Source organism: Haliotis rubra, unplaced genomic scaffold (assembly GCF_003918875.1).
Source record: "Haliotis rubra isolate DU_JTF1 unplaced genomic scaffold, ASM391887v1 Scf113, whole genome shotgun sequence".
Taxonomy (NCBI): Eukaryota; Metazoa; Mollusca; class Gastropoda; order Lepetellida; family Haliotidae; genus Haliotis; species Haliotis rubra.
Window position 1 is genome coordinate 782189 of NW_025765037.1, and position 20609 is coordinate 802797.

General features: G+C 39.6%; 1 protein-coding gene across 1 annotated transcript in view; it reads right to left on the reverse strand.

The window, feature by feature from the left end:
- Positions 1-11030, reverse strand: part of LOC124291248 (protein timeless homolog) — an 86030-nt gene extending 75000 nt beyond the window's left edge. The window contains 8 exon segments of the mRNA XM_046728192.1: positions 300-340; positions 2181-2282; positions 4357-4419; positions 8097-8214; positions 8875-8960; positions 8962-9029; positions 9446-9564; positions 10980-11030. Of these exon segments, the coding sequence (XP_046584148.1) occupies positions 300-340; positions 2181-2282; positions 4357-4419; positions 8097-8214; positions 8875-8960; positions 8962-9029; positions 9446-9533 (566 nt within the window). The 5' untranslated portion in view covers positions 9534-9564; positions 10980-11030.
- Between the last annotated feature and the right edge of the window lie 9579 nt (positions 11031-20609).

Genomic DNA, 20609 nt, shown 5'->3' on the forward strand with positions numbered 1-20609 from the left:
CGCATATCGTTGCATGGCAACGCAAGTGATTCCTACTGTCGGGGTTTCCTCATGTGTCAAATCGTGTTCCGCAAAAGAAACTTGACAAGTATTTATCTGAAATAGATTTTCATTTGCACGGAAATTAAATGTTAGACGTACATAGGTATTTATGTGCGTACACGATACGCTTGAAATCTTATGTTATGTTGTACTTAATTGATTTTGAGGCGTACATTATGCCTGTATGCCCCTTATCTGTAGCCCTGAATCTGACATGAATTCATATCCAAAAACTGCCAAACAAATGTCTAACTTACCAGAGAACTTGGTCATGGAGGCTAGCATCGTCATCAGTTCTCTACAAAGAAATTCAGACAGAAATAACCAAGATGAGGGAGTAAGTGAGCGAATGTCTTCTCACATGTGTGAAATCAAACCAAAGTCTTGAGTGTGGTGAGCAAACAAGACCTACGACTCCTCTAAATCGCCTACCTGGGACAAACCAAGCAATACATATTGGACATACATAAGTTCTGGGGGATATCCAGGTTGTTCTTGTTGACGTACCTCTTCTAGTTACAGCTGGGAGGCCCATGCAATTTGTTCCAGTTGACATACGTGTTCTAGATCCGGGTTTGGGGGGATATACAGGATGTTCCTGTTGACATACGTGTTCTAGATCTGGGTTCGGAAGGATATACAGGATGTTCTAGTTGACATATGTGTTCTAGATCCGGGTTTGGAGGGATATACAGGATGTTCTAGTTGACATACGTGTTCTAGATCCGGTTCGGGGAAGGAGGGGAAGGAAAAAAAAGAAAAAGAGAATATACAGGGTGTTCTAGTTGACGGAGAGATGTGCAGGATGTTTCAGTTGACATACGTGTTCTAGATCCGGGTTCGGAGGGATATACAGGATGTTCTAGTTGACATACCTGTTTTAGATCCGGGTTCGGGGGGATGTGCAGGATGTTCCTGTGGATATACCGGTTCTAGATCCGGGTTCGGGGTATATGCAAGATGTTCCAGTTGACATACCTGTTCTAGATCCGGGTTCGGGGGGATATGCAGGATGTTCCAGTTGACATACCTGTTCTAGATCCGGGTTCGGGGTATATGCAAGATGTTCCAGTTGACATACCTGTTCTAGATCCGGGTTCGGGGTATATGCAAGATGTTCCAGTTGACATACCTGTTCTAGATCCGGGTTCGGGGGGATATGCAGGATGTTCTAGTTGACATACCTGTTCTAGATCCGGGTTCGGGGATATGCAGGATGTTCTAGTTGACATACCTGTTCTAGATCCGGGTTCGGGGATATGCAGGATGTTCTAGTTGACATACCTGTTCTAGATCCGGTTCGGGGATGTGCAGGATGTTCTAGTTGACATACCTGTTCTAGATCCGGGTTCGGGGATATGCAGGATGTTCTAGTTGACATACGTGTTCTAGATCCGGGTTCGGGGTATATGCAAGATGTTCCAGTTGACATACCTGTTCTAGATCCGGGTTCGGGGGATATGCAGGATGTTCTAGTTGACATACCTGTTCTAGATCCGGGTTCGGGGGATATGCAGGATGTTCTAGTTGACATACCTGTTCTAGATCCGGGTTCGGGGGATATGCAGGATGTTCTAGTTGACATACCTGTTCTAGATCCGGTTCGGGATATGCAGGATGTTCTAGTTGACATACCTGTTCTAGATCGGGTTCGGGGATATGCAGGATGTTCTAGTTGACATACCTGTTCTAGATCCGGTTCGGGGATATGCAGGATGTTCCAGTTGACATACCTGTTCTAGATCGGGTTCGAGGGTATATGCAAGGATGTTCCAGTTGACATACCTGTTCTAGATCCGGTTGGGGGATATGCAGGATGTTCTAGTTGACATACCTGTTCTAGATCCGGTTCGGGGATATGCAGGATGTTCTAGTTGACATACCTGTTCTAGATCCGGGTTCGGGGATATGCAGGATGTTCTAGTTGACATACCTGTTCTAGATCCGGGTTCGGGGGGATATGCAGGATGTTCCAGTTGACATACCTGTTCTAGATCCGGGTTCGGGGTATATGCAAGATGTTCCAGTTGACATACCTGTTCTAGATCCGGGTTTGGGGTATATGCAAGATGTTCCAGTTGACATACCTGTTCTAGATCCGGGTTCGGGGTATATGCAAGATGTTCCAGTTGACATACCTGTTCTAGATCCGGGTTCGGGGGGATATGCAGGATGTTCCTGATGAGGATAAGCAGCCTCTCCAGCAGCAACCTGTCTTCTTCGTGCCGCGACTCCCAGTCCTACAACAACAGGGTCAGCTGGGATAGATGTAAATATGGGACATATGCATCTGAGGAAACTCAGTCACAGAATTTCTTTATGAAAACATTAAGCAAACTGACACCTAGGAAAAAAACAAGAGTCATCAGAAGATGACATATCCCCCCGCCCCTACATATTTGAAAGAACAAACGATCTGACAGTTACTTAGACGAAGTTTAGACTAAGTTCAAATCGTTTCCATGGAAATCATGCCAAAAATCTGTAAAGATCTGGCTCATATATTTGCCAAGTTCTGTTCAAAGATATTGAGTTTCGAGTTGTGCTCCGGAAACGAAGCCCACCCCTCCCTTTTGAGACTAAGTCCAAAACTTTTCCATGGAAACGGAGAAAAATAAAACTCACAAAAATCTGTAAATAGTAAAAGGCACCACTGTAGGTTCTGTTTGATATATCGACCAATTTATGTAGAACGGTTTTCGAATTATGCTCCGGAAACGGAACCCACCCCTCACTTTTGAGACCAAGTACGAATCGTTTCCATGGAAACCGAGAAAATAATAAGTGACAAAAATCTGTAAATAGCAAAAAGCTCCACTTTAGGCTCTGTTTGATATATCTACCAAATTTTGTAGAAAATTATTGAAGTTTTTGGAGCTATGCTCCGGAAATGAAACCCACCCCTCTCTTTAAGTCCAAAACATAAGAACTGAGAAAACTAAAAATGATCAAAAATCTGTAAGTAGCAACAGGCACCACCTTAGGATCTATTTGATATATCTACCAATTTTTGTTGAAAAATATCGAACGGTTTTTGAGTTATGCTCCAGAAACAAAATGATTACGGATGAACGGACAGACGGACGAGGCATCAAATATATCGCCCCGCATTACATGCCTGGGGGATAAAGAGAGGAACATCTGACATATTTTGAATAGTAAAAGTTGCTTCTGTGCATCAAGTGTGCAGTTACCATAAAATACAAAACATTGCCCCAAATCCTAAACTCTGGGTCAATCAAGACCAACATAAGATCTTCAAAGGGCACAGCATCCAGACAATAAACAATAAAGGGTAATTGCCACTGCCTTCAAGCTAAATGTTAAAAGATTCACAGGGTCTCCTGGAATAAATTCTACAGAAGCTAACCTAAATGCCCTCCTCATTATTGTAAGCACTGGATGTTGTGTTTCCTAACATATTTTTTCAATACAGTTAAACTGGAAATGGCAATCCAACATCCCTTGTCCTGACTGTTAATAACATAAAAATATCAGAGCTTTCCATCTACATAAAAACCTAAGGTCCAATAAAATATATGTCCATTTCCTATTACACGCTTTGTAAAAATAGGGTAGGTGGGTCGGTTTTATCTTATTTTTTAGCTTTTTTTTTTTTTTTAGTAGCACCTGGTGGGCACCTGAGAAGGTCTTTAAGGATAACATATCATGTAGTGACAATGCCTTGTGATGAAACATTGAAAGATTTCTATATCAAATAATTATTTATGGTATCTATTTGCAGGTTTTGTCAGTGAGAGCCCATTATGCCAATTCAATGCATCCATTTTAGTCCTACGTACACTGAAAAACATAAAAATATCATACTTAATTTGGATGAAAATGATGAGTTGAAATGCACTCCAGTCATGATTTTGACTTGGTTAAAAAAAGATTTAGGGTCGGAGGGTAGGGTCGGGGTCGGGTTACCGGAAATGGACACATATTTTGGGGGGCTAAGAACATTACTTCACATACATGACTTTTGAATGACTTCACTATGAGTGAGTGAGTTTAGTTTTACGCCGCACTCAGCAATATTCCAGCCATATGGCGGAGGTCTGTAAATAATCCAGTCTGGACCAGACAATCCAGTGATCAACAGCATGAGCATCAATCTGCGTAACTGGGAACCGATGACATGTGTCAACCAAGTCAGCGAGTCTGACCACCCGATCCCGTTAGTTGCCACTCACGACAAGCATGGGTTACTGAAGATCAATATTCTAACCCGGACCTTCACGGGTAGATTTCACTATGAACACCATCATCTGAATTAACAGGCTATACATCTTGAAAGTGAAAGTCACGTACCAGTTTTAAAATATCCCCAACTTTAGCTGCCAAGACAGCAAACAGTTCCTCATCTACGAAGGCCTGAAATTGGAAATGAAGACTGCATTTACAGGACAACACAAAGCCTAGCTGCGTCAGTGCCAAAATAGTGTACACTGTGAATGGTATCTATGGAACTATAACAAAGATGGCATTAGTCAGACTACTACAAGCAACAACATCAACAGTAACAGCAACACATACATACACGAATACAAACACAAAGGACAACTCAGGGGTGGAAATAACTTTAAAATTGCTAGTGTACTCCGGTACAGTGGCACATGTAAAATCACTTGCCTTGATAATTTTTCCACTGTACCGGCCGTTTTCTTGTTGTTTTAAATAAACAACATAATTAACATTGGAAAGTCAACTGGACACCGGTACAGTGTGATATACAAATTTGCTTGCCCGACACACCTAATTGGATAAAAAAAACACTGGACTCGCCCAAGGAAGACGCGGGCAGTTGGTTATTTCCACCCCTGACAACTGGAAATGAACACTCAACATTCAAAGCCAGCCGCTGGCATGTCAGTGTCAAGGTCAGTATAATGTATCTCTATGGGATATCCATGTTAACCTGTGACATGGTGCCTCACTGGGGTGACAAACCTAGAATCACAAACCAGGATTCAAACCCACAATTGTCTATGTCAAACATGTCTAAGGGATACAACTCTGTATGAGACATTAATATCACAGTGTTCTTAATAGTGTCTGACCCTCTGACAAATTTGGCAGATTCACCAACGGGCCGATAGAAGTCTACAACCCAATCGCCCCAGTGTCCCACTGTATATTTCACAAATGACTTTGATTGAAGTTGTTATATTTGACATGTGACACTTGTTTGCTGTTTATTTTATCTTAATTTTTCTTATGTTTGTAAATAATTTCAATGCCAATTATAAGAAATGTTAAATCTGAAATGTGTGTTTAATTTTATTCCATGGGTCCTGTGAATTTTCAATGGGTCAGACAGACATCTTAAACTTACAGGACCCAATGTCCTGTTACTTTGAAACATCATTCGTGAACACTGATATCACTACTCATGTATGTCTGGAGCATACTATCACACAACAGTGCAGGGTGGAAATAACCCATTGCCTGACGTCCGAGTCCAGTGTTTTTTCTGTCGGGCAAGCAAATTTGTATATCACACTGTACAGGTGTCCAGTTGACTTTCCACTGTTAATTATGTTGTTTATTTTCAAAAAATCAACAAGAAAACGGCCGGTATAGAGGAAAAATGATCAGGGCAAATGATTTTACATGTGCGACTGTACCGGAGTACACTTGCAATTTTAAAGTTATTTCCACCCCTGCAGTGACAGTGGTCAAGATACAGTTTTGGAATTTTTGCAATTCATCATACAGTTGCCTCCCTTGGGTACACCCAAAACCTATGACTGTGAGTTTGAATCCAGATTCACCTCAATTTGGTCTCTAGGTTTGTCAGCACCTGTGCTTGTGGGTTTCACCAAAGTGGTAAATATCGAGACCTGCATCTCTTGAGGCTTTCCTCATACATTCAGCTGTTAACAGAGCTCCAGATAAGATTTAGCTTATGTGGGTACTGTACCCATTGTATTTTGTTGGAGTGGGTATTATGAATGTTGAGTGGGTATTTCTTTTTCTGTTACCCACTGCTTTCAAATATGTGTGATTTCAGTCATTTTACTCACTAAGTACAGTGGACTCTCTGTCAATACCGGCCTCTGTAAACACCGCACTCTGTCTACATCGGGCACAAAGTTTCAGTCCCGCAGAAATGCACGCTATTATCATTTAGAAACTTCTGCCAAACATGTAAACATCTGTCTATTGTGACTCCCCGAGATTATTCAGAAACGGGAAGTGTTAATCAGTATCTTGTTAATCGGGTGAGTGGTACGTAACACTTACACTGAGTAATTAATACATGTTGTGGGCAGTTTGACTGTATAAACAAGCAAATGTTTACATTGTGTTGATTCAGCGGGTATTGACTCCCTGAGATTATTCAGAAACGGAAGTGTCAATCAGTTTCTTGTTAATTAGTGAGTGGTACGCGGTCACTTACATAGAGGCGTAATCGCTTGATGGCGGTGGTATCGCTCAAAGCTCTGAACATCAACAATATCACTGTACTCTGCCGGTAGAGTATTTTCACATTTGTAAGAAGCTTATTTTATTGGATAAAGATTGGTTTCTAACGACGCTTTTTCACTACACTCTGCTTATAAGGAATCGCGGATTGGTCAAAATCAGACACGCGTGACCTAAGCAGCCAATCATATTATGGAAATGGATACCGGGTTTTGGGTAAAATAATGCTATTCTGAACATATATTAAGAAAGACATCGCTATTACCTACGTAAATTATGGAACGTATTGACATATCGTGCTAGGTTATGGCCTATGACAAAAATGCTTCATGCATATATTTTCACATTTGCCGTGGTCCGGCTGCCAAGACGGAGGGCGTGTGAAAGTTTAGATGTAACTTTGTCAGTAATTTGAATTTTACATTGCATGATCGCACAAAAAGTATGGAAATAGTAATTTTATATGTACGCTTGACAACTTTTATGAATGTTATTGTTGATTTCAATTTATTTAATGATTTCCTCGATGTTTGAAACATCGCTATTTCTTTGCTCTTTGCTCTATTGTAATCTGCCTGCCGGAAGCATAAAACAAGAATCGTTGTTTTTCAGTAACATTGCGAAAAAATGGTTTATAATTTTAATTCTGCCGATAATATATGATCAGTTGAAATTTACTAAGAGGATTTCGCAGACATTTTATTTGATTTAAAACAACATGAATGTGCATTAACCTATTAAACCGCACTCTGTCAAAACCGCATTTTTATTTGGTCCCCACTGATGCCGTATTGACAGAGTACACTGTATATTATTACTTGATAGCAATCGATGTCTTTTCATTACGCAAGCCATTTTTATTATATTTCATATATTTAAACTTTCTGCGTATCTAACATTTTAAATGTGTAATTGGTACGCAACAATTATTTTTCAATGCATAATTCTATGCGTATTTTACCCGGATACGCAGCTTATCTCGGCCTCTGGTTATGTCATGATGAGTGGAATACTGTTAAAAAACTGGGCTAGTTAATCACTCAGGTATTCAGAACATGGGTTACACAGACTGTGGATGCTTTAACAATACAGGCTGTATCTAGTGGTGGTCCGAATAATTGAAAAAATGAAGATTGGTCACAAATGACTAAATGACCAAGCAATCGATCATGTTTTCTCATAATCGAACACAAACAATTTTAGAACACTTGTTTGCACTGACAATATTTATCACAAGGCTGGTTTTGTCTGTTACATTTCATAAGCCCTACAAGCTTGTTCCAAGCAATGATTGAATTTATCTTAAAGACTCCAAGAATTTATGTTCCTAACATACTAGTCATCCTATAAAGAGGTGAAATTTGCAAATGCATTTTGTGAAAAAAACCCAAAAGAACTATGTGTTTTTCGTTACTTTTATGTGCACTAACAAACATAACCAGGAAAATTTGATAAATGATGCTATCCAATTATTTTCAATGATTGATCGGTTGTAATGAACCAATCATCAATTCTGAGATTTTAACCGATTCCCAACACTAGCTGTATCAGTCTGCTATAGAGCCATACATAAGATACCAATCAGCGACTGGGGAGATGTAAGCACAATCATTCACACATACCTCCTTGTAGGTCTGCAGATGGGTGTCTATCTCCAGGGCATGGTTCCTCATGGTCTTGTCTGTCGGCAGCTTGTTCCCGAAACACAGGACAGTGGGCTGAGTCAGGTTCACTGTTAACCTGGAGACAAGCATTGACTGTACACACAATTCATAACACACATACTTGCATATGGTTAAAGCACTAGTTCCTCATACAGAAGACCCAGGGTCTGATTCCCCACATGGGTATAATGTGTGAAGCCATTTCTGGTGTCCCCCACTATGACATTTCAGGAATATTACTAAACATGGCATAAAACCATTCTCACTCACTCACTCACTCATCATCCCTGCTGACTGTGCAGATAAACACCTCCCGAGTCTGATATCCCGTTTATGGAAGAAATACCCAGAAGAACCTACTGGCAAACAAGGATAAGTTGGACCGGCGCAGAAAACGCGTTTACAAGAAGTAGGAGGTGCACGGCAATGAGTAACCCATTTGATTTGTGAAAGGTAGAGCAGATGTAGGCTAGTGCATGTGCATTGCATGACGAAATTGATTCCGCGCATAGCTGCACACACCTCACAAGACTCACGTCGGTGTAGCAAGTCGCACTACACTTGATCGCGGACAACCTGGGGGACCTTCGCTAACAATGGCAAGCGCCAGTGGGTGGCACTCAGACATGCTAATACGGGTCAACTGTCAGGTCGGTGCTCAACTTATCCTTGTTTGCCAGTAGAGTGCGTAATTCATGCAATTAGGTAACAATGGCAACTTTATGTTCAAATGTACCTGAGCACTGTCTCAAAGAGTGTAGCTTCATCCTTGTAATGCTTCAGGATGGGAATCAGATCTGTCTGCAGAATCTGGGCATGTCCGAAGTTGTCGGCGAATGTCACAGGTTTCATCCTCACGCTTCAGGAAGCGAATCAGATCCTTTACGGTTTCTGTGACAGCAAGGCAAATTAATTAACCGCTTTACCTATACCCCTCTACCTAGTGTGAGCAAATTCAATCTCATTAAAGTCAGATTTTAGTTCTTCTAACTGTCCATATACCAGTATTGAGCAGTAAAAAATAATTTTACTGAGATTGGGAGAAATTCATACAACATATTTGAATATTGGTCACATATTATCAGTGCAAACTCTTAAAGTCACCACGGTCAAATTTCCGCAACCCATGCATGCCACAACAATTAAGATATTGAACACTTTATTCATTAATGTGAAATACTGTCAAATAATGATAAATATTCTGCTTTAAAGCATATATAAATACAAAACAAAATTTACTGAGTTGATCGCCAAAGTCATATTGATGGTTAATTTGGCATCAGGAATAACATGTTGACGTTTCTCACCCAGACAGTCTGGTTCCTTAATATATTTGTCCCCCTCTTGGTAACCAAGGGCGCTGCACGTAGCCTGTAGTTCCACATGCATCACCATGGTAACTGATGCTACCAGAACACAGTAGTGGCTGAAATATGTATAACTTGCATTTAAATTTTATACACAGAAAGAGTTACTTGTCTTGAAGCCAATAAAAAAAAAAGTTCTGGTTCTTTAGAATTTAAGGTAGCTAGGTAGGATTTTTAATATTGTTTCCTTTTCTGCATTTCTTTTCAGAAGTATGAACTAGTAACACATTTATCAATGCGTTATTGTTTATTCAATCAAGTTTCAGATTGCACGCTTGTGGCCATAATGTTGACTGTCTCTATCAGAATGGCCGATGTCTGTTGGGGCTGGGAAAAAACGATGGCATTTGAAAGCTTATTTTACTCATACCTCTAAACAAAATAGGATCTGCACTAGAATTCAAGAGTTGGTCACGTAATCGGAACCACAACATTTTTTTTAGGCCTGATCAGGGAAATAAAGGAAGCATATGAATTATTGATAGAAACTGTAATACAGATGCAGATTCATGTTTTTGTGACTTTTACATTTCTTATTTGTACGCTCAGATGGAAAGTGTCAACCACATGAGCTCAATGTCATGTGTGAATGTTGGATCATCACATTTGGTCATTTTCACACTTCTTACTTTTGGATAAGGACAGGGGCGGATATAGCTTCTTGAGGAAGGGGGTGGGGTGCACACTCTTGAGAAAGGGGTGTGTGTGAACACTTCATTTTTACCAGTTTTCAATGGTCATTTAATAAACTTTCAGGACAAAAGGGGGGTGCACACCCCTGCAACACCCCCACTCTGGATCCGCCTATGACAGATGTTGTTTGTCTAATGCCGAACTCAGCCATTTCCCTGCTATATGACTGTGGTCTCTTGTAATTAGGTCTGGACAGGGAATCCAGTGAATGATATCATGAGCACTAATCTACTCAATTGGAATACGATGACGAACATGACCAGTCAATCCCGTTTGTCAATCTTAATACAAACACTGTTTGATTAAGGCAAATTCTTACACGGATCTTCACAGGTCCTGTCTGTCGAATCCCATCATGTGAAAATGTATATTATTATATCAAGTTTCACCAAAATGGTAGTTTGCTAAGTGTGTTGGTGATAGACAAGCATATACTTCTTTCTTTGTGTAAAGTCAGCTCTATGGATGTTGTCAAGGAATGATATCACACGAAAGGCTCATTTTGTTTCTTGAAGCTTTTCACGTTACCAGCATCAATTATCATTATAGTGTAAGCGGCGTCACGCAATATTAGGCTGAATTCAATGTGCACATCGCTGTGAAAACGATTACACTTCGACTGGTGTCATTAGACAGTGAAACTGACAACAAAAACCTGTTAGTTTCACTAACACCGCCAAAGCCGTCTACTGAACAGATACCTCTGATTCTTTCACATGGGAAATACTTTAAATCGTGTCGAATGTTACTTTAAACGCTCTCTTAAAAACAAAATACTCACCTCTTGAACTGTATCGCTCTCTCCCGAAAGACGAATTTGGCGGCAAATACAGCCCTGACTGTAACAAACAAATTTAGAGTGATCTCCCTTTAACAAGCGGAAACCATAGGATGTTGTTCTTCTCCATAACAGTGGTACTTTCGTGAAAGGATATAAAACAAAAGACAAAATCTTATGATTGGTGACACCCAATATGTTTTTTTTTATCACCTGTCAAGTAGTCAGGTCTTGTTTAATTGCCGATTATTGAAAACGACTTTCATTCATGAAACGACTCCAGCAGGATTGACCCCAAAATACCCCCCTTCTACAGTACCAATGTTTTCATTATCTCTATTTCACCTAATCTTAACAACGAACACTGTTATTTCCGCTTCTCCGAAATCGAGAAGGGGCCTTAATTTATTTAAACTAAGAACAGTGGTACATGAGCAATACATTGCAATGACAGAATAAATATGTATGCAGTCAAAATGACAGTTACGTAAGTTTTTTTTCTAACGGTCAGTACTGCAGTATGGCTTTTAAATATCTTAATTTTTCTCTGCATACAGTGAAAAATCGATCAAATCATTAGCTAAACTTATGAACATACTAAACTGATGGGGAAAAGAAACCATACCCCACACTTACTTTCATCACTGATTATGAAAATATCGTAAGTAGGGTACTGTCAGCAGTAAATAATACTCCTGATGGATTTATTTAAAATAAAAATGATTTGATTTTTAGAAGATTGATATTTTAGATCAAATAAACATAATCAATGTCCACAATAGTTATAATTATTTTCAATTACATTGTATGATTATATTTGCCCCTGAGTTAAAGTGAAATCCCAGACTATGTTACTTGTACAATATCTGTACACTGCTTTCTCCGTATGCATTGAAGAGTTGATCAAAGTACTGGGTTAAAACTCGCATAACAAAATTTAATGTATCCGGATAGTGCTGGTGCGAGGCGACGGGGTGGCGGGGTGGCGTGTTCTTCGCTCATCACGCCAGAAACCAGTGTTCGAATCCCACATGGGTACAATGTGTGAAGTCATGCAATGTTTGGTTTCTTGAAACAGACTGCTCATGAGGAGTGTCAGTTGGATTTTTTAAAAACAAAGTCAGATGAATTATTATCCCCCGCAACGCGATTTGCTGGGGGTATTAAAATGCGCTCCGACGGTCCGTGCACATTCGTCTTTTCCGGAGCAGAACTTTAAAACCGTTCACTATTTCTTCACCACACCTGGAACATAGATTGTGTCTGGTGGTGTACTGGTGCCTTTTGGTAGTTTTGGAATTCTGAATAAAATGGTTGTTTTTTTGCGTTTCAATGGCAACAAGTTCGACTTCGACTAAATTTGGCGGTAGTTCTCTTTTCCGGAACAGAACTTTAAAACCGTTCACTATTTCTTCACCAAACTTGGCACATGGATAGGTCTGGTGGTGTTATGGTGCCTTTTTTTGGTAATTTGGGAATTCTGAATAATGTATTTTTCGTGTTTCCATGGCAACAAGTTCGACTTCGACTGAAATTGGTGGTAGTTCTCTTTTCCGGAGCAGAACTTTAAAACCGTTTACTATTTCTTCACCAAACTTGGCACATGGATAGGTCTGGTGGTGATCTGGTGCCCTTTCGTTATTTTGGGAATTCTGAATAAATATTTTTACGTGTTTCCATACCAACAACTTTGGCTTCGACTGAATTTGGTAGTGCTCCTCTCTGGAGCAGAACTTAAAAACTTTTCAATACTCTCCTTCCACTTTGCCATATACACACCCAAACATTTGACATAATCATAACTAGTAGACATATTCATGAAGAGTATTTTGCCATTTGTCTTCTTGTTACGGTTTAAGATGAATCATGTGCATTCATAAATTATTCCCCAAATAGTGGCGGATGTCAGTCATACAATTTTATGATCACTGGTAAGTGTACGCAGAAACGCAGTAAGCGAAGGGACATACTATCGAGAAAAGGATCAGGGACATGACTATGGAGATGAAAAGGATCATGTGTATCACTGACTATGATGGAAAATGAACATGGCCTCCGTAGATGTCATCACAACCTGGGCCGGCGGGGTAGCCTAGTGGTTAAAGCCTTCGCTCGTCACGCCGCAGATCCGGGTTCGATTCCCCGGGTACAGTGTGTGAAGCCCATTTCTGGTGTCCCCCGCCATGATATTTACTCCTGTGCCAAACGTATAGAGATAGGATCAAAATCAGTGAATATGATACACCCAGCTTTATGACCCATACTGCATATCCCGTCCATGTGGGGCGGTGGGGTACCATTTCATTGACACAGGCGGCACTACTCCCATGATGGTTGAGGAAGGCTAGTGGTTAAAGCGTTCGCTCGTCACGCTGAAGACCCGGGTTCGATTCCCCACATGGATACAATGTGAGAAGCCCATTTCTGGTGTCTCCCGCCGTTATATTGCTGGAATATTGCTAAAAGCGGTGTAAAACTAAACTCACTCACTCACTCTACCACTGTAGAAACTATTTCCCACACTGGCTGAAATACATATCAGATAAAATGGACATATACGCAACACGTGATATTCATCTTCAAGCAAGTGTATGGAACCATTATCTTTAAAAAAACGTTGTTTTTGTATATTCGAGTTATGTGATTGACAACGAAATGTTTGGAAATTACGATTATGTAAATCGTTCTGAAACACTAGCACTCAAAATGGTGTTTGACACAGGAACAGATATCGTAAACTGTTGTATTAAACAGCATATCTATGATTGGCGTCAGCTGTCGATGTCATACACACTCACGATCTCAAACAACAGTTGCTTTGAGAAACGGGTTTAAGTTCATACAATATTTAATTGTGAACAGTTTGAAGCATAATAATTGGATGACTTCCCAACCAAACAGAACGTACATTTGGACATTGTGATTGGATGTGGACTAACACATATAACATATATATATATATTTTTTTATTTTTTTTATATATTTTTTTTTTTCAAGTCAAAGTCTTTTTATTGTCTATAGGCCACAGGCCGTATACAATATATATACAATTTTCACATACATTTACACATGTATACAATAACAAAGGTTGAGTTTACAACACATATATATAATGTCATAGTAATCCTCGTCACGATATGGCTGCAATATTGCCGATGTGACGTTAGATTTTAACTCACTCACTCCTTTTAAATGGAAAGGAGCTCAATGAGATGGGAGAAGATTCAGATCCCGAACCTGAGGAAACTTGACTTGCTTCATTTAGGGTCTAGCGTTTCAGAAAGGAGGGGAGTACATTCTTCCACAATGTCTTATCATTTACCGTGCAGTTTGAACTACGAATCTACGTCTACTTATACTATGACTTCAACTAATAGTCCATCTTTTGATGTAGCTAAGTTTCGATTGAAAGAGGATGGGAAACATCTCTTTGGTGCTAATTTTGAAAATATCTGAGCAAAAGAATTGGTATCAGAGTTTACATCCCTTACTGAAGAGATTGATGTTAAGGGTGTTGTTGAAAAATGATGTCTGCTTTTCTACTTTGCTGGGAAGCACTTAAAATCCAGCAGGAGAGTTTCTGAGGGATTTATGAAAAAAAAGCAACCGGTTTGATTTGATGAGGGTTGTTCCTTTTTAAAACGTTAATAGTATAACACTTCAGAAAAACTATGTATGTCCAGAAACAGTGTCAATATCAATCATTACTTGGAGGCCAAACGTATGTTCCGGCGCATTTGTAACGAAATAAGGAAACAGTCATTTGCGAAGCTTTGAATAATTTGTCAATTGCAGCAAATAACAAAGATTGCAGAAGTGTTTTGGGGAAACAACTGAAATATCTCATTGCTAGTAAACGTGATGAAAATGGTAAAACACCAAGCGAATGGTTAGTTTTTTTTAATACTTATGATTGTCAAACTGAATTTGATCCCGATGTTACACTTTTTCTTGAAGCTCATGATAGCTTGCCATGTGTAAAACATTTGAACATTGATATCTTATCAGATACCACTAGCCACGTGGAAATTGTTAAAGCGATCTCTGGTATCATGAAATCGGGCAAGTCACCTGGAACAGATGGTATTCCTCCAGATTTCATCAAGAATGCACCTTCCGTTGTTAATAATGTATATGCATTGTTTAATGTCATTTTAGATTCAGAAGTATTTCCCTCTGATTGGAATGTTGGTTTACCGTTACTCATCTATAAACGGAAATATGTCTGATCTCAACAGTTATCCAGGAATATCCATGTTAAGTGTCATTGGTAAATTATTCAATTATGTTCTTGAAAGAAGACTGCGTAGCTGTAAGGATTTACTTAATGAAGGGCAAGGAGGCTTTAGAAATAATTGTTCTACCATAGATAATATGTTTCCACTCTATTCTTTGGCTCATAAGTACATGTACTTGCGGAAAGCAAAGTATCGTTTTTATATAGCTTTCATCGATTTCCGCAAGGTCTTCGATCTTTTTACATCTCTCAACACGGTACTGCCATTTCACTTGCAGTGCAGCGATGTCATAGCATTGTGACGTCATCAAGTACATGACGTCATAGCATTGTCAGGGTATTGTACAAAATCTACTGTCAAAACGATATCCCCTGGGAGATATCGTTTGATCTCACACAAGCCATATCTCCTGTGGAATACAGTTTTGGATGATAAAGTTATATCTTCTACTTGAAGAGGGTGTACACGGCAAGATGCATAAAATCATTGAGACTGGATTTTTACTAGCCACGGGCTATTACACACACTGATTCCAGCCTATTTTTACAGCCCACTTTCAACTGTGAAATTTCGCCAAATGTTAAGACAGTTTCCCAGGCTCATGTGTTCGAACACAGTCACACAATGCGCCGGTTGTAGCAAAGCCCGCTTAGAATGATGTAATAAAGGTTGTGAAATAAAATGTGTTTTAATGTCGCGTTTTTAAAAGATCATTACACTAAAATAGCTACGCGCATGCACGCGTGCGTAGCTGATTGTGTTGGTCAAGACGAATGCTTTGTTTAACATGGAGTTCCCACTTAGTCACAGTGTACGAGTTTCACAAGCGCTTGCGTTATCCCATTCAAAGCCGAGTTCCAAGCTGGTAACAACAAGTACCGTACTACCCACAGGGGCCTGTCACGCTTAGAAACAGCGTTAGAAAGACATATAGGTATATAGACCCTACCCTTGTACTATATCGTGTCACGCTTAGAAACAGCGTTAGAAAGACATATAGGTATATAGACCTACCCTTGTACATTGAGTACTAGGGTAGGGTAGGGTGTATATACCTATAATGTCTTTATAGGTATACATATAGGCATATAGTACTATATAGTACTAGGGTAGGGTGTATATACCTATATGTCTTTCTAACGCTGTTTCTAAGCGTGACACTGTGGTACTACCTGTTGATGTCGTTTGATATGATGCAGCAGCCTGGGACCGAACATCGACCTCCCGCTCCCCTGACAGACGCTTCATCAACCAGATCACCGAGCAGGCCCATGAAGGGAAGGAAACAACATATGACTGGCAAACAGGCAACACAGGTCAGGGCATCATCTTTTTATGTGGTTCACGTAGCCACCAAATTCTGAACATGGGTCGGTCGGTCAAGGACCCCCAAAAAAAAATTTTTTTTAAATAAATAATAATAATAAAAAAATAAATAAATAAAACTGCTGCGCTCCTTCAGCACATCGGTCATGTCTGTTAGAAATATTCCAGCTATATGACGGATTGTCTGTAAATAATTCTCAAAACATTGTGAACTCTGCAAAAGATATTGTAATGATTATGACTGCCATGTAATTCTACACTGTGAACACTATATGTACAACAGAAATAATTTCTTTTCAAAACTTATAGATCTTTTGATGTGGATGTTTATGTACAAATATAATTTATTATCTGAAGATGAAATGTTATCACTATTTTCTGGGGGTGAACTACTAGTAACTAACGATATTGATGAAATGTCATGGAGATGTATGATTGTCCTCTTCTGTAAATACCTATATTCCTTGCTTCCCTCACTAAACTGTGCATTCTAGACCTTTCATTTTTCTTTGTACATGTATATATGACTATATGAATGTGTTGTGAATATATTGCTGTGATTATGTTGCTGTAAATATTTCATGTACATGTTTATAATGATCTTCGGACTACAATCCAGAAATATAGAGATTCATTCATTCATTCATTCATTCATTCATTCATTACCGGTAAACCGCAATACGACATTGTAACAATTACGTATCGCGATACGTTTATGATGTACCGGTATACCGACAAAGATATATTTGTTCAATTTCAATCCATTCAACACTGCAGGTAAGACTTCCGCCCGTATACTCCCTGAATGTTAATTGTGATGAAAAAGATATATATGTATATTCAGGTAATATGGTGGTTGTGGGTGGGGATTGGGCGAAAGTCTTTCCAAATGATTGGCAACGGGTCCACTTAAAGATTGTCAAAGAACAAAGTATCGATGTTTCGAGGAAATCATTAAAATTGAATAAACTAATGAATAAAATCTACAGATTTCATAAAAGTTGTCAAACGTACATCTTATTTACTGTTTCCATATTTCTGTGTGCGATCATGTTATGCAAGTCAAGTGACATCTCGGCTTTTCATCGCCTCGATCTTCATGCTCGGACACGATGTTTAATGTGAAACAAATTGCATAAAGAATATTTGTCACAGGTCGCTTTCGAACGATACCCGCCATCACATGAATCTTCTCGAGTGATATTTATACGGAGCTTCGAAATCAGAGGCATTTCCCAATGTTGTGTCGTGTTACTGGGCGAAAAGCCACCGCTATCGGGAAATAGGCGACGATGCTTATTATTTAATTAATCTTTTTATAATAATTTTCTGATTACGTATAAATGAAAATCTAAAAGAAATAGTTAAGAGGATATTATGACATCTTACAAATGGATTAAAATAGCGGGAGTTTTCGTCTCCTTCGTGGTATGTCTGGACATTATAAGTGTGTAAGCTTGCATTTTTGTTAAAATTAAACTTATTTAAGTATTACTTGAATAATAGGTTAACCTTTGAGATTTATTAACAGTTGGATTAGACCTAAATTATTGTAGTAGCAATAATGTTTCACGAGCTGATATTTTCCTTGACAAACGTAGGCTTCTATCTTATTATAAGGCTATGTTTCTCATGTTGTTTTTTTCCATTATTCTATTCAGTCTAAAGAAAGTTTACTTTATAATACAGAGAGTCTTTTGCCCACAGTGAGTGCTTTGTTAAATCATTTCTTTATGAGAAAGTGTACCATACGTCATGCATGAATTAGGTAATGTTAATAATACTTTTATTCAAAGACATAGGTGCATAAATCATTGTTTTGATTAGAATGTTCACGTCAAGATCATGTCACATGATTGTGACTTCAATTAATTTTTTCTTGAGTAATACAGATGTGCACAGTAGCTGAGGCTCTTTCAATTATTTGAAATTTAACATCCTGTGCTGTTTAAAGTATATAAATAAATATAGGATGGGTGGGTTGATGAAGGACATGGCGTAAGCTAGTATTTTGTTATATACTAGGCACATAAAGAAACTGTGCATACAAAAATTTAAAATCTAAATTTATCAAACCTGTGTAGACACATAAGGATTTAAACTCAGAGATTAGTGACATGTATCCAACATGCATGCACGTGCCACGTTCCGTGACGTCAGTGGGTTCGTCCTGGAGACGTGCAATACGTTGTTGCACGTGCATTCCGGGAAAGAGAACCAGAGCAAATTAGTGCCACACAATACTGTCACTTTGGAAAGCTCAACCCCTGCCCTTGCGATCGTTCAAAAAATTACACGGCTATTGAAACGCATAGCATGCCAAGACTCACGTCTGCACAACGTCATGAGGCCATTGGGATGGTCCGTGGGGGAATGTCTCAACGACAAGTGGCTGCACATTTCCACTGCCACCGGAACACCATTTCTGCACTGGTGAGACGCTACCAGAACACAAATGACGTCATCGATCGGCCACGTTTGGGACGTCCACGTGTAACAACGCCAAGACAGAACAGATGGATAAGGGTGACCCATCTTCGCCACAGGTTTCAGACTGCAGTGATGACTGCCCGAACCATCCCAGGACTTCGCCGTATCCATCCCAACACAGTTCGACAACGTTTACGTCATAACGGGATCTGACCACGACGCCCCGCCACACGGCCTATCCTGACACAGCGTCATCGACAAGCTCGCCGAATGTGGTGCCGAAATCATGTCCGCAGACCCTTGTTTTGGTGGAGAAATGTTGTTTTTATAGATGAGTCCAGGTTTAATATTTCCCATAGTGATGGACGTCAACGTGTCTATAGACGCGTGGGAGAACGTTATGCACAGGCCTGTGTCTTGGAGAGGAATCGCTTTGGTGGTGGTTCCGTGATGATTTGGGGTGGAATAACAGCACGCCAAAGAACTCCTTTGGTGATTGTTCAGGGCAACTTAACTGGTGTGGGCTACAGGGATCAGATTCTTCGACCTGTGGCAATTCCTTTTCTGCAACGTCATGGCCCTAGGTTAACATTCCAACAGGAAAATGCCCGCCCTCATACGGCAAGGGTTGCTATGGATTTCTTGCAACATCACAACGTTGACTTACTGCCTTGGCCTGCAAATTCACCGGATCTCTCCCCGATAGAGCATGTTTGGGACGAGATGGATCGATGTCTACGCCGTCTTCCTCATCCGCCAGATAACGTCCTTGACCTTGCAACAGAACTTGAGAGAATCTGGCGTGACATCCCACAAGCTTTCCTTGCACGTTTGATAGGCTCTATGTGTCGTCGATGCACTGCTGTTCTCAATGCTGATGGTGGACATACCCGTTACTGAGCTTGTGACATGGTCGTTTGACCCCTGTCCCGCTTGTGGACTCGTGACGTCATTGTGATTGACTTTTCAATTGAAATTCTCCCGACTTGTTATGGTCTCATGATCCCCCCATTAAAGTTTATATGTACCTTTGACATTGTTATCGTACTTATCAACTGGGATAATATTTTGACAATGCACAGTTTCTTTATGTGGCTAGTATCTATGTGAAATAAGAAATCATACATTTATCTGTGTTAACTTTCCCTTGGACAGCAGTTACCATTAAAACAAAGACTTATTGAAAGTTTTTTATAGTAAAGTGTAGGGCTAGTAATATTTGGAGAGGACTAAATGACATACAAAATCCACTAGCCCGGAGGACTAGTTAAAATGTTTAGTGAGTGTCGATTCCTACTGTTTTAAAATAAAAAAAATATAAACAGAATAATGTTCTGGGTTTTCCTTTTTCTTGCTTTGAACAAGGGTTACTCGAATATACTGTAATTCAATTTGAAGGTAAAAGAATATTGAAAAATGGACAGATCTCAATAGCTGTTCTTCAACAATATATCGCAATACGTATCGCAATACAGAAGAGTGTACCGCAATACGAAATTTGGGGCAATACACATCCCCAACAAGCATGGATTGCAGAGGACCATTCCTAACCCGGATCTTCACAGGTCCCTCATTGAACACGAACCCAGGTCACTGATCAATGCATTGATTTCATATCGCCAGATACTACACAGTGATA